The following is a 16247-nucleotide window of genomic DNA, read 5'->3' on the forward strand; positions in this document are numbered from 1 at the left end:
AGGCTCCGCCGCCAGACGTCTGTGTTTCTGACACTTCATTTCCGCTCTATCTCTCCTCCTCCTCCCTCGCAGGGAAATTGCTGATCACCCGTACATCACGGAGATCCCCGCCAACGCGTTCCGCGGCATCACCAACGACGTGCTGACAGTGTGAGTGACAAGCACGCACGCACGCACGCACACGCACACACACACACACACACACACACACACACACACACGCACACACGCACACACACACACACACACGCACACACACACACACACACACACACACACACACACACACACACACACACACACACACACACACACACGTGCACACACACACATACACACACATACACACACATACACACGCACACACATACACACACACATACACATACACACATACCTATACAGTACATACACACACGCATACACATACACACATACAGTACACATACACACATACACACACACACACACACACACACACAAGCACAGACATGCATATACTGTACACTTGTAAGCAAAAACAAGCAGTTACTCATGTACACACACTCACCGCCCCCTGCCTCTCTCTCACACACACACATGCACACACGCACACACATTCACACACGCACACACACGCACACACATACACACACACACACACACACACACACACACACACACACACACACACACACACACACACACACACACACACACACACACACACACACACACACACCACACACACACACACACTCAAACACAAACAGACTCACCACCTATAAAACAGTTATGCCTCCCTGCATCACAAATATTTGCCAAGCCAGATCACCGTGGCAATTGATGCTCAAGACACAACAAGCTAAACGCATCCAAGTGGTTGGGGTTTGGGAGCAGTTTTATACCACAAACAAATATGTTATAGAAAATGTGGCTATGGAGCCTAACAATTGTGCAGATGACCAAAACCTCACCATAAAGTGTACAATAAGTGGATCCCACTTAAAGGACCATACCAATATAAATTTGACTCCTTGCCATTAGCAGAGATTGCCCCTATATCTTTAACGGACTTTGTGTACATAAGTGTACAGTATACAGTGTACCTTAGTAGATTCACTGCCATTCATGTTAAAAAGGTGTGTGAAAACTTTTGAAAATCACTACATCATTTATTTCATCTAACATTACTCTCTAAGTAATACAAGCCATTCAGAATGTGTGCAGTGATATCAAATCACCTCTACTTACTGGATCCCATGGTCGTAGATCTGGACGGGGTCCGAGCGAACTGGGAATCCTGTCCTGTGGTCGGAGTTCTGGACAGGGTCCGAGCGAACTGGGAAGCTTTGTGAAAATGTATTTGCTCTCATTTTCATAAATTAGTGTATTGAACCACGCAATGCATTGATTTGAATTTTTCCTTCATGCAGCTTCTTTCCAGCAGAGCGGAAACTTCCTCTACCTGTTTACAAATTCACACACATTTGAGGTGTTACATTTCAGCCAATCATTGACCTCCATTATACTTTGGTTCTGCCCTCTGAGCTATCAATCGCAACAGAGCCAAGGGAGCCGTTGAGCCAAATTGTACGTTTTGGAAAAAACTGCTGCGTTTCTAACTAAAATTTTAACTTGAAGAGGCTTTTAATGATGCAGTGAGTTTTAGCTAATGTTGACACACAAATTTCAGGTACATTCTGTAACGTTTATTGAATATGGAAAAAACATAAACAAACAAACACGGTATCTAAAAAATAAAGCAATTTGGGGAGAAATGGTCGAGGTTTATGTAAACTATGTGGCCGATATTGACATTGGATAGTGACATAGTAGTATTACTGGTATGGTCCTTTAACATACTGTAGTCATAGAAAAAAAGTACCTACACAAACCACTGACGCACAAAATGACAGAAATAAAACAAAGGAATTTGGTTTGATGTGAATGTTCCATTGGGTTTATTATTGAGCATCAAAATTGCTGTGTGTATAACAATATTTATGATGAAGGAAGAACATGGGAATTCTGTTTATGGGATATTCCCTTTTTAAGTCCAATAAAAATGGTAATTTGTCTACTGTAAATGCGTAACAAAATATTCTATCTGTCCTTTTCCAGGATGCTGTATGGCAATGGCTTCACAGAGATCCAACATCACGCCTTCAATGGGACCAAACTGGATCAAGTGTAAGTATTTCCACATAACAAATCACAATTTAGTTCTCTGTATTAAAGCCCCAGTCCGTGATCCAAATGTAAATAAATAGGCAGCCCCACCACCAAAAAAAGGAAACGTTTTTTAAGAGTTATATTTGCTGTATTGTGTGGCTGTAAAACATTAGTTTACATTTGTATCGTTTGTAAACACTGGAATAAAACAGACCTTTTATTTTGCTTTATGACGGGTTAAGAAAATTCCAAAAAGCGTCTTTTCCATCTACAGATCAAACTGAATATACCCCATAATTATATAGTCAAATGAAAACATGACTCGGGACTTCAATAGTGGCTCCATATCACCTCATCAATGGAATGGATATTGAACGAAGTCTAGCATAGTTTCAGACAGAGAAACAACAAGCACTCATTCTCTCAGAAAGATCGTATTGTTATTCGTTTTCATATTGACGTACGGTCGACTTTTAACAATTCTGAACACTCCTCTTTCTGACCACCGAGACCAGAGGACACAGTAGTTTTGTTATAGTAAGGAGGAGATATATTTCACTGGGGCACAGAAATCATTTCTGGAAGTCGTTCTTGGAAACCCTACATTTCCGTCAAAAAAATTGAAGTTAGTCCGTATTTTTTGCCCGGATTAAAGCGTTCCTGACATCTGGCATGTGTATTCCCTTACTCGAGAATCACGCTACACAAGCACAGAGATCACGGCGAGGCCCTGGTCGGCTGTCTCCGATGTAGGGAGAGAGAGAGAGCGCTCAGCCCCCGGGACTCTTGATTAGAAAACTCAGAGTTCTCATGGGAAAAATATGTTTCCAAAAGTGGATATGAGGGAGTCCACATCAAGAGAGACAGAAGCTAAGCCAAACTGGGAAGCTTAACTTGGATAAATAACGGTTCAAATTATAGAAACATTGCTTCCTTGTCCCTTTTTGTTGTTGCTGTTTTCTCCCCTCTGTCACCCTAAATACATACACACACACACCAGCCCTGAATCCTTCTCGTCAGGATATGATATATTAAAGGGGTACTATTTTACAATTTCTTTCACTATTTGGGCACTTTTACACAATTCCTGTGAGTCTATGGAACACCTCTGTAAGTTTTTTTTTCTCAAAAAAATGCATTGTTTTGTATTTCTAATCAAGTACTCAAAATCTCTTACATCACAGATATGCACATTTTCAGATGACTCAGTTCAGTGAGGGTGAATATTGTGAGAGGAGAATTGGAAGAATGTGCCAATATGAGAATTAGAGACATAGATCCTATTAAGGACATAGCTAGGAAACAATGCTAAACACTGAAAAAGGCCATTTATAAGATAGTTCCCCTTTAATACTATTAACCTTGACTCATCTCTTTTTTACGACTCCTACACGCACGCACGCACGCACGCACGCACGCGCGCGCGCGCGCACACACACACACACACACACACACACACACACACACACACACACACACACACACACACACACACACACACACACACACACACACACACACACACACACACACACACACACACACACACACACACACACACACACACACACACACACACACACACACACACACACGTTCCAGGGATCCTTATGGGTCGCTTAATTAAGCCATTGGTCAGTGACTTTAGTGAGTCTTACCACACAGGTGTCTATGTTGGCTGGGGGGGGGGGGCTGATCCCAGTGCAGCCCAGCCAAGATAAACACTCACCCTCACAGGTCCATTATCCTCGTTAGATACCTTTAACCCTTTCACTACCACACTACCAACAAAGGGTTAACCCTTTCACTGCGACGATACAGAAGGTTAACCCTTTCACCGCCACACTACATAAGGTTAACACTTTCACTAACCGTCTGTAGTGTGGTCGTGAAAGGGTTAACCTCCTGTAGTGCGGTAGTGAAAGGGTTAAGGGATTGGAGCAGCGAAGGGGCAGCCATGTGTTTTAAGAGCACCCTATCCTGATCCCTTAGACGACTAATTTTGAATCAACAACTCAAATAGGGCCCTTTTCATCATGTCATGTTTCACCTACTCCGAACGTAGCTAAAACAAACAGGGGAGCGCGTCTGCGATGAGGCTTGTGATAATATTATACCATCATGTCTCGGCCTCTCTGTGAGCCCGGGGGAACTGTGTCGTTTTGTGTTTTCCTGTCCAGATACCTCCATAGGAACAAGTATCTGAGCAAGATGGATGAGAGGACTTTCCTTGGCACCATCAGTGGCCCCATGCTCCTGTAAGTGTCCCACAAAGGTTTGAACCCAACACATTTCTGTTCCAGTTTTTTTCCCAGTTTATTTTCAGGGAAATGTGTTTTACTAGTCGACTCATAAAACTGCAGTCCCTGGGTAAGTCATCATAATGATAAGAATAATAATCAAATGATCACGTCCAGTAAGGTGAGCCAAAGTGTTACTATTCGATCTGCCGAAAAATAGCTCTCTGTTAATCCGTTTTTAATTCAAGTCATGATCACATTGATCTCACTGTGACCTTTGGATACGATGTTGTCATCGCAACTGTAATCACAGCATTTATTATGTTGTCCATATGACAACTCTGTATGAGCCTACTGTCCCCCTTTCATCGTTTCACTTCATACATCGGCGGGTTATGTTATTCATATCACATCCATATTCGGTTGCGTTTCTCCAACCGCTTTTCTGTTCATAATGTGCAGACTATGGGTGAGAGGCATGTCTGGGAAACGTGATAGTACATCATCAAAGTGGGTAAAAAAAAAAAACGTCCTCCACAGCTGCGACCAGAAGAATCAGACACGGATTGTGTGCGAAGCGTGAGAGGGGAGAAACTTCCGACTGTTCCTCTCTCAACACCCACCACTCCCGCCCCACCCCCACACACCCCACAAAACCTTTTGCCGGTTTCAAAGTAGAATACCGGTGTGTGTGTCTCTCTCTCTCTTTATGAGGCGTTTGGTGCTTTTTTTTGCCATTGTTATCTCATAGTCTCTGCCTGCGAGTGTCCAGCTATCTCTCTCTCTCTCTCTCTATCTCTCTCTCTCTCTCTCTCTCTCTCTCTCTCTCTCTCTCTCTCTCGCTCTCTCTCTGTGTTCCATTGGGGGAACATGTCCTGGAGGATGAGGTCACCTCGATGAGGTCATGAGCTAAACATCTGGCAATGACAAAGTCAGACCGACCGTCATACGGCTCGCCGCTGTGTGTTTTCTTTCTTCTACCGCCTAGCAGCGCAATGTTCCCCCGAAACGTGAAGAAGCAAGAGGGGGAGAGGGAGAGAGCCAACGGGGGACAAATAAAAGCACTCTGCACTTAGCAAGAGTGTGATTAATGCATTGTTTGGGCCCGCGACTGTGTGTGTGTGTGTGTTTTTTTCTTCTAATCCAATCATTCAGCCGAGGTGGTGACTTAGTGGTGGTGTGAGAGAGAGGTCAGGACTGAAGGAAAGCGTTAGCGCTTGACCTCCACTTAACTTCTGGGGGAGGGAGGGGGGGGTTATGTACTGATAACACACCAGTCACACACGGACATGTGCTGGTGGTGTGTGGATGCCGGTGGCGTTTGCACATCTGAGCCATCCTTTCCCCAGAGAGAGGTATGGTACACACACAGCGGTGGCTCTTTGCGTGGCGTCTGAGCGCCATGAGAAACACCCCGTGTAATCGGTTAAAGATGAGGTTAAATGGCGCGGGAGCGATGTAGCTCTGCAGGAGTCGGATGAAAGGAGTCTCAGTGGTCGTCCGCTCCGTCCAACGAGGTTTTCTCGTTTATGTCGAGCCCGGAGATCAGATGTAGACCCACTTTATTACGTTAGGGGTGAAACTATAGAGCTGGGTGGTGTGGGGAAAAGACAACTATCACAATATTCAGAAGAACCTTTCACTATATCACTATAAATCAGTATTGATATCTGCATTATTGACCTTTCCTTCACATTTTAACTGTTCTTCTTTTACTTATTTTATTCCAGAATGTATGTTTGTAAGTGCAAATAACAATAAATAAAATAAATAAATTATGGAGAATCACATGTTAGATAATCTGGTTGAACACCAGGGTATAATGGGAAGTACAATACAGCATTGAAATTAAAAGCTTTTTCAATTAACATTCTCAGATTGATTTCCACAAATCTATTTGTGAGAAGTCGGACTCAATATAAACTTTTCATATGGATGTGTCACGACTCACGATGCATTGATTTATTCCCTTCAGGGGTGTAAAAAGTACCCAGAAATTATACTTAAGTGAAAGTATGTGTACCGTCTCAAAATCTGACTCAAGTAAAAGTCAAAGTATCTGGCTAAAAACACACTTGAGTAAAAGTAAAAAAGTCCTACTTTTAAATGTACTTAAGTACTAAAAAGTAAAAGTAATTTTTTTTGAAAGGGATAGACCAGGGGTCTCAAACTTATTCCATCGTGGGCCAAGTTTTCATTTTAACTACACATTGCACCAGGTGAGTTCGTTGAAGAGGTGAGCCAATTAGTGAAATCATCAGCTGGTGTTTAGGCAAGGCTGGAATGAAACCAAGCATACACTCTTCCCACAATGGAATGTGTTCTGCGATAGACAATGCTGAAATGAAAGAACAGAGGACACTTTTTTTGCATTAGAATTATTTAATGCACTTCTCCATTGAAGGTAAACTAACATGGATGGCATTCACATCACAGCATGAATAATATCACAATATTAAAAACAGAATGGTGTATCCTGAATAATGTCACAATATTAACCACAGCATACTGGATTATCCTGAATAATATCACAATATTAAATGCAGAATACTGGAGTACCCTGAATAATATCACAATATTAAAGACAGAATACTGGAGTACCCTGCATAATATCACAATATTAACCACAGCATAATGCAGATCTGACTGTCTATTCTTCTGATAGCAGGTGTTTAATCAAAGATCCCCGCTTTCTAGTGTTGCACAAGGACCAATCAGCATGGGTATGGGCGGGTTCATTTTCCATTGATGGGGATTTGATTGGCTGTTTACCTGCGGTCGCAGGATTAATAACGTTAATGTTAGTTCGGCCAGATAAACAATTAAAATATACTAATTAAAATGGTTGGACCTGTGAGATTTGTACTTTGTAGGTCTGCATTTTAAATGTAAGGAGTAAAAAGTATGTTTTTTTTCTCTGAAATGTAATGGAGTAAAAGTACAAAGTATACAAACCTAATAATACTTGAGTAAAGTACAAATCCCCCAAAACAGTACTTAAGTATTGTAACGAAGTACAATTACTCAAGTACTTTACACCCCTGATTCCCTTTATACCTCTATTACACACATTTGTTGCATCACTGCAGCACGTTGTAAAGTCCTGCAGTAGTAATGCAGAAATAATGGTGGGACTTTTCCAATGGATGAGAACAGAATTGACCATATGGCAGCTGTGGGAATATGGTCAATAGAGGACATATAATAAAGCCCACAGATGAAAGGAAACTGTCTGTGTGACAATGCATAGGAACTAAATGAGTACAGAATACTGGGATAGTATTGAAAGCACATAGTAATTGCTCCATTGCAACAACAACAACAAAAAAGCTCAGATCAGATCAGTAGTAACTTGTTTTCAAAACGGCTGTGTCCTTGAAAGATCCATCGACACCACGAGCAAGTTTGTATGTGAAAATGTGACGTGGGATATCAAAGAGCAGAGGGAGAACGTCTTCAGTCTGAATGCGTGTGACGCCCCTAGATGTCACTGCATACTGTTGCAAAATGTTTGTTCCAGTGTCAGTAGCTCAAACTAGCAGCCATAATTTGCAACTTTTCCTAACGTCATTTGAATTTGAGGTCACATTTGAGTCTTTTTCATCTGCACGGAATCAACAGGCACTATAATTAAATGACACAGAGGCATACAGATAGTGGCGTATATCATAATTTATGCACATACAGCTAAATGTTTATTATAAACCCTGTTTTTAGGACGCAAAATGCGTAATGGGTGAACTGCCGCTGGTGGGTCCTCGTATGACAAGAGTAGTCATATGTTTTTAACAAACTGAAACTTAAGGAGATAATCGGGTGAATACATTTCCCACTTTCGGTCCCAGGCTCAAATGTGGAAGGACCTCTGGTCTCGAGGATAGAAATAATAACAGTATGCCTTTCTCCCTCAGGAGGTATTTAGGACTCCTGCTCTCAAAGACCATCCAAGTACTCCCACTCCGGCCCCTCAGATGGTAAAAACATTTAGCGTCCCCGCCAGCCTTCTCAGTCGCAGCATACAAGGCCATTTGGTCAGAGCCAGGGTGAACTGGGATGCCTCTCTACATTTATTTGTAAAAACACTTCAAATCAAACCCAGATGACTGACCTAGTATTTTGCTTGACATTGGCTGTTTTTGATAGCTCATTTATTCTGTCGAATTGTGGGGGGACATTTCTTTTTTTATAAAGGAAGTGAGATATCTATGTTTGAATGTAATGATACAGGACTCCCTAAAGACTTGGTATGTCATGTATAAACCCACCCCTACCTTAACCTCATTGGATCTCACCTTGACCGCCCCCCCTCAGACGCAGTGCGTTTTTAGTGATGATACAAAGAGCTCCCACACACTGTCCTCTTCCCTTGCAGTTAAAACATCTTTATTAGGATCAACATTTCAATGCAAGGATCTTCATCGTGAGATAACCCGATGAAGATCTTAACCTGTATCGTTAAGTATAGATATAGTATAGAAAGATGGCTACTCGGTTCATGTCTTCTGTTGAGAAAGAAACAAGAAAACTGTCTGTATGATATTTTCCAAAAGGCCAATCATCACGCAAAGTTCCAATGTGTTTCTGGGAGGGGAGCAGCTTGAACTGGTACAACCGTTCAAATACCTCTGTGTCATTTTAGATCTGACACTCACATTCAAAAAAAACATTGCAAAATTGAAAATGGCAAAATACCATCAGATTCAACATCAGACCCTTTCTAACCACTAGTGCTGCTAAAACATACTTACATTGTCTGATTCTATCTCATATTGAGTACTGTCACACAAACTGGTCTTTTACAGGTGTCACCATCCTCAAACCCATAAAACAGCTCTACACAAAAGAGTCCTCTTAAATATCATCACTGTGTCATAATGGAAAAATACAGCTTTCTTAGTTTTTCTAATTTCAAGTCATTCAAACAGGTCTGTATGATTTACAAGACATTACACAGACTCTGTCCTCCCCCCCCCCCCCCCCCCCCCCTGGGATAAATCATAAAAAAAAAAGTAGTGTCAGACATAGGACCTCTAGAGAGGATTGCAAGGTGCAGCGCCCATGCACCACTTTCGGTCAGAATGTATCGTCAGTGCAGGAACGTATGTTGTGGAACAGTACCACCATTCTAGAATGTCTAACCTTTACTACTGTACTTTTAAACTCAAAGTAAAAGAAATCGCTTCTAGAACACCAAGCATGTGACCAAATATAGGACCTTTATGGTATTGGTCCTTTTAGCTTTGTAGCCATGTATTTGTAAATTATAATTTTATATTGCTCTGCTTTTGTATTTTATTTGTTTTATGTTTGGGGACTGAGGATGAAAATTAGCATCCTGTGTATTTACACAGTGCATTATATGTATTGTCCATTAATACATGCTGTCCCTTCCAAATAAACAAATAAATGAAATGAACCAAAACTGGTGAAAATAAGATTCCATTGATCTCTCTCTCCCTCCCTCTCCCCCCCCCCCCCCCCTCTCCCTTCCTCTCTCTCTCTCTCTCTCTCTCTCTCTCAGGGACGTGTCGCTGACCAGGATAACCTCCTTGCCGACGTCAGGCCTGGAGTCGCTGCGAGAGCTGATGGCACGCAGCGCCTGGGGCCTGAAGAAGCTGCCTCCCATCAAGACCTTCAAACACCTCACCACCGCAGACCTCACCTACCCCAGCCACTGCTGCGGCTTCAAGAACCTCAAGAAGAAGCGCGGGTGAGAGAGAGAGAGAGCGAGAGCGAGAGCGAGAGAGAGAGCGAGAGAGAGAGAGAGAGAGAGAGAGAGAGCGAGAGAGAATCCAAACGTAAAGCATCGTAAATATAGATTTGATTTGTATTCCATACACAAGAGAGAGAAAGAGAGAATACATTTTTGTTAAGGGTTTATTTTGTTGTCTTGTGAGACGGGAAAAAGAGTGACAGACTCAACTGCAGGCTGTTTATTAGTTTGTAAACAAGAGTGTATTAGAACCAGAGCGCTTCCCACGGAATGCCCTCGTAAGTCGGAGCATTTCGTATGATTAATGGGTGATTTCCTGTGAATGGGGTGGCTGTACTTATACACTGTGGATTTTGGCGGAGATTAAATCCAACACCGACGCGTTTACCTATAACTTCTTACAGTGCTGCCATAATTAGTGTCACTCACTGGGCTGTTATTGTAGGAAGAGTGTTGAGCCAGACTATTAATGAGCCTCTCAAAACAGGACTATTTTTCCTTAAACTGGATATATAAATAATTGGATTGTACGGTAAGGTCTGGCAAGGACATGTTGTGCAGTCGGGCATGTCTGTTTGTTTTTACTGTAACTTTGTCTCATTCGGTTTTACAAATGTGTTTATGTGTTCGATCTGAGTTTGTGTGTGTGCTTGTGTGTGTGTGGGATGTGTGTGTGTGTGCGTGTACGTGCGTGTGTGTGTGCCTGTGTGTGTGTGTGTGTGCGTGTGCGTGTGTGTGTGCGTGCGTGTGTGTGTGTGCGTGTGTCCCCCAACAGCTACCTAGAATACATCATCTGCAACCTGACCGCCTTCTCCGGCCAGCACCACAAGCGCTCCGTGGGGCCCTCCCTGCGGGTGCCGTCGCTCCAGGGGGACGGCGGGGCCGCCGCCGACGCGGCCCCGGAACATGAGCCCGGCGACGGGCTCCTCGGCAGAGAGCCCCAGTCTCAGGATTGGAGGAGAGGAGACTTCCACGGCAGCCTCCACTACCACGCCTACTTCGGGGGCCAGCCGGACGGGGACGTGGGCTTCGGCGAGACCCTCAAGAACCCGCAGGAGGACACGAGTCAGGACTTCGAGAGCCGCTACGACTACGTGGTGTGCGAGGAGGGCGAGGAGGTGACGTGTTCGCCGGCGCCCGACGAGTTCAACCCGTGCGAGGACATCATGGGCTTTCGCTTCCTGCGCGTGTCGGTGTGGTTCGTCAGCCTCCTGGCCGTCCTGGGCAACGTGCTGGTGCTCCTCGTGCTCCTCACCAGCCACTACAAGCTCTCCGTCTCCCGCTTCCTCATGTGCCACCTGGCCTTCGCCGACCTCTGCATGGGCATCTACCTGCTGCTCATCGCCTCCGTCGACCTCCACACGCAGGCCGAGTACTTCAACCACGCCATCGACTGGCAGACGGGGCCCGGCTGCGGCCTGGCCGGCTTCTTCACCGTCTTCGCCAGCGAGCTGTCCGTCTACACGCTGACGGTGATCACGCTGGAGCGGTGGCACGCCATCACCTTCGCCATGCGGCTGGACCGCAAGCTGCGTCTGGCCCACGCGGCAGCCGTGATGCTGGGCGGCTGGGCGTTCTGCCTCCTCCTGGCCGTGCTCCCGCTGGTCGGGGTGAGCAGCTACCAGAAGGTCAGCATCTGCCTCCCCATGGACACGCAGTCCACCGTGGCTCAGGTCTTCATCGTCTCCGTCCTGGTCCTCAACATCCTGGCCTTCCTGGTGATCTGCGCCTGCTACGTCAAGATCTACTGCACCGTCCACAACCCCCACTACCGCTCCGGCTCCAAGGACACCAACATCGCCAAGCGCATGGCCGTGCTCATCTTCACCGACTTCCTCTGCATGGCGCCCATCTCCTTCTACGCCATGTCGGCCGTGCTGGACCGTCCGCTCATCACCGTCTCCAACTCCAAGATCTTACTGGTGCTCTTCTACCCGCTGAACTCCTGCGCCAACCCGTTCCTCTACGCCATCTTCACCAAGGCCTTCATGGGGGACGTGTTCATCCTCCTCAGCAAGGTGGGCCTGTGCCAGCAGCGGGCGCAGCTGTTCAGGGGCCAGACGGTCTCGTCCAAAGGGAGCAGCGGGACGTGCCAAGGCCGTAAGGAGAGGGACAAATGTAGGAGTGGAGGAGGAGGTGGCAGTGGGGGAGGCGGCCCAGAGGACGTGCCCCTCCACCCGCAGAACTACTCTGGGCATACGTACCTCCAGCCAGTCGGCCAGCAGGCCAGCGCCGAGGACAGTCGGAGCCTGGACACGTGAGGCAAACGTCAGCTCCAGGGGGAGGTCAGACTGGACTGACTGTGGTGGATGGAGTTGGGTGAGAAGTGTGCTGCTTCTCCATGCGACATACTATATTGTATACAATTTTCAGTATGTGATCTGTTAGTATGCAAATAATGTACGTGACAGAGATTTGTGTGCATACCAAAAGCACCAACATCTGAAGTGTGGAGTGGATGTTTGCTACACGATGGTTTCAATCCCGCAATTCTTTGCACCAGGTCAATGAAAATGTTCCAAACGTAAAAAAAAAAAAAAAAACAACAACATGCCACCCACTGAAGCATCATTTGTGTTGTATTTTGGCAAAACTGACAGTAAATCCTCCTGATTGCACAGCTAGCAAGTGGAAACAGCTGTGACTGATTTGTATTTTGTGTACTGTACACTAAGCTCCAACAACAGTATGTAGTACAATAATAATAATAAATTCAATTTGTAACACACTTTATATTTGTGACAATCTCAAAGTGCTACATGAAAGGAGGTAAAGATAAAAAAGATTTAATGAATAAAAACAATTCAAATGAATAAAACAACCAATGAAATGGAAGAAACATTCAGATCAAAATCTAAAAAAAATTAATAATAAAAGAAAAACAAAAAAAACACACAAGGCATCAATCAGTTGGTCCATTTAGGCAAATGCCTTGTTAAAAATAAAAATGTTTAAGTCCCCTTTTAAAAGCCTCAACGGACTGTGGTGCTCTCAGATGGTCGGGGAGGGCATTCCACAGCCGAGGAGCAGCTGAGCAGAAGGCCCGGTCGTCCATGGTGTGGAGGTGTGTCCTGTGTATGGGTTGGAGTGTACAATGTACATACTTTATGTATGTAGTACTGTACATACAATGAATCAGGAAGCAGGGGGGTGAAACGTAAACTGGAAGTGTTTGTGGATTGATGTGTTTGGGATCCTTTGGCAGAACGTCCCAGTATTCTGTAGCTGCTGCTATACGCTTTTCAGCTCCACTCCAGTTCAGCTGTTTTCACTATTTCTGCTGAGGTGATTATTACTATTTCTGCTGTGATGATTTTACAGTTCCAGTTGTTGGAGAGTATCATGTGTCTGTGAAATATGAGATTTGTGTCTTCTCACAATGAGTAACCGTTTAAGCCTACCGAAATAATTTGGAAATTGAATGAATAGATAAACATGGATTCCTAACCACAGGGAAATTAATTAAACCCTGTTTCTCAAACATACACACGTAGAAATTATCTTCTTTATAAAAGATCTGTGGACTCAAGTCTGACATTGAGGACTTTTGAGGTGTGAGTTCATAGTGATAATAATGAATATCGTCAAGTGTTGCATTTTTCAGTGAGTGAAATAGGAGGACAGATTGTGATGCAGACTAATGCATTTGATAAGCTTTGTCCTTTTTTTGCATTCAAGGACAGGCCACAGGCTCAGCTCAGCTCACTGTGGAAACCTCACTCCACTTTATGAAAATACTACATTCCTTAATGCCTTGGGCGATATCGCTGAACATAATGTAAATAGATGATTACATTTTGTGATTTCTGTATGAAAAATAATGGATTTGCGATTCCTTGTGATTTTCCTCAAAGCTGTTAACTTCAAGAGAGAGAGGGTGAAAGAGGAGCGAAGTTATGATACATAAATCCTCCCATTGGTAACACACGTGTACCATAGCTGCAATGTGAAAACCAGACAGGAGTATTTTTTAAGTGGAAGTGGCCTCTTTGAACTGTACCTCTGCGTTACTTAGTCCTTTCCTAAATGTGTATGTATATACAGTATGATATATATATATATCATGTTTTTCAGATGATTAAACATGTCTGTATTGTTGTGCTCTCAGTTTTCCATGTCATGTTCCTTTGTTTTTGTGTGTGTATTGTGACAACTGATGATACCGCTGATTATTGCGATCCGATTTGAAGCAAACAAGAATTTCCAGAAATACATCCTCCCCCCCTAGAGAGCCTGAGATCCAATTCCCAAAGTAAACACTGCCATATTTGGATTATTAGCAATTTGCCGGTAATTAGAGACAGGTATGATAATAACAACTACACTTTAAAAACACTTTTCTCTCCCTTTTGGAATGTCTACGGTTGTTTTTTCAAGCATCACGCTAATATTATTTTCCATCCTCTCAGGGAAACAAGTGACTTGTAGAATCAAGGGGAGATATCTTAGCCTCTTGCTCAGAGTGGAGAGCTCAAGGCAAACAGTGCAGAGGACACATGTGAGCTGTAATTTGTGTGCGATATTGAGCTATTATGAGTTAAAGGACACCTCTGCCAATGGCAGCTTAACATCTGGTTAGCATTTCATCTGCTGGGTGACATTTTTAGGGGGGGAAATATACAGATGAACTAGGGAACTTTCCTGGAAAAGGAAAGTAATTCTTTTTTTCTTCTCTCTACCTCACAAAGACCCCGTGGAGATATGCGGCTGCACCGCTATGCTAAATAAAGGCTGTTGGGACCGTTTGTTTTTAGATTGGAAAATAACCGGCGGTACGTTCCCTAATGGCGTAACGTTCCCTAATGGCAGAACGCTCTAATCTGCTTTCTCATACAATCAGTGTGTCTGTGATGCTGAGACCGCAGAACTGGAGTAAATTCTAATTCCACGGTTGAAACAATGAATAATAATGCTACAGGGTAAAACATAGGCTTTAAAAACATAGGCAATTATAAAAACATACAAAAAAAAGGGATAAAACACACAAAGGCATGTATAAAAGGTTAAAACTAAGAAAAAGCTTTGGTGAAGAGGTAGGTTTTTTGTCCTGTTATAAAAGAGTCAGTGGTCTGTGGTGCTCTCAGGTACTCAGGGAGGGCGTTCCACAGGCGAGGAGCAGCCGAGCCCATGGTGCGGAGCTTGGTCCTGCGGGGACGGAGGCGATTGGTGTTGGTAGAGCAAAGGTTACGAGTGGAGGGTTCTGGGGTGAGGAGATCTTTGAGGGGGGGGGGGGGGGGGGCATTTCCGTGGATGCACTGATGGGTCAGAAGGGATATTTTGCATTCAGTCCGGGCAGTGATGCAGAGCGCCAGTGAAGTGAGTCGAGGATGGGTGTGATGATGTGATCGTACTTACGCACTCTCATCAGGATCCTGGCAGCGCTGTTCTGGATGTATTGGAGCCTCTGGAGGCTCTATAGGAATCCTGATGAGACGTGAAGAGTGGCATCTTCTCAGTGTCCCAGCAGCGCTGACTCAGACATGTGGTGAGTCCTCAACAGAACTGTGTCCCAGCAGCGCTGACTCAGACACGTGGTGAGTCCTCAACAGGACTGTGTCCCAGCAGCGCTGACTCAGACACGTGGTGAGTCCTCAACAGACTGTGTCCCAGCAGCGCTGACTCAGACACGTGATGAGTCCTCAACAGAACTGTGTCCCAGCAGCGCTGACTCAGACACGTGGTGAGTCCTCAACAGGACTGTGTCCCAGCAGCGCTGACTCAGACACGTGGTGAGTCCTCAACAGACTGTGTCCCAGCAGCGCTGACTCAGACACGTGGTGAGTCCTCAACAGGACTGTGTCCCAGCAGCGCTGACTCAGACACGTGATGAGTCCTCAACAGAACTGTGTCCCAGCAGCGCTGACTCAGACACGTGGTGAGTCCTCAACAGAACTGTGTCCCAGCAGCGCTGACTCAGACACGTGGTGAGTCCTCAACAGAACTGTGTCCCAGCAGCGCTGACTCAGACACGTGGTGAGTCAACAGACTGTGTCCCAGCAGCGCTGACTCAGACACGTGGTGAGTCCTCAACAGACTGTGTCCCAGCAGCGCTGACTCAGACACGTGGTGAGTCCTCAACAGGACTGTGTCCCAGCAGCGCTGACTCAGACACGTGGTGAGTCCTCAGCAGGACTGTTTTC

At 44.8% G+C, this 16247-nt stretch overlaps 1 protein-coding gene across 1 annotated transcript in view; it reads left to right on the forward strand.

Moving 5' to 3' along the window:
* Positions 1-14200, forward strand: part of tshr (thyroid stimulating hormone receptor) — a 44865-nt gene extending 30665 nt beyond the window's left edge. The window contains exons 7-10 of the mRNA XM_084313947.1: positions 2104-2172; positions 4335-4412; positions 9916-10104; positions 10883-14200. Coding sequence (XP_084170073.1) covers positions 2104-2172; positions 4335-4412; positions 9916-10104; positions 10883-12368 — 1822 coding nt within the window. The 3' untranslated portion in view covers positions 12369-14200. The remainder of the gene's footprint in view (positions 1-2103; positions 2173-4334; positions 4413-9915; positions 10105-10882) is intronic.
* The last annotated feature ends 2047 nt before the right edge of the window (positions 14201-16247 follow it).

Source organism: Notolepis coatsorum (genome assembly GCF_963971535.1).
Source record: "Notolepis coatsorum genome assembly, chromosome: 5".
Taxonomy (NCBI): domain Eukaryota; kingdom Metazoa; phylum Chordata; class Actinopteri; order Aulopiformes; family Paralepididae; genus Notolepis; species Notolepis coatsorum.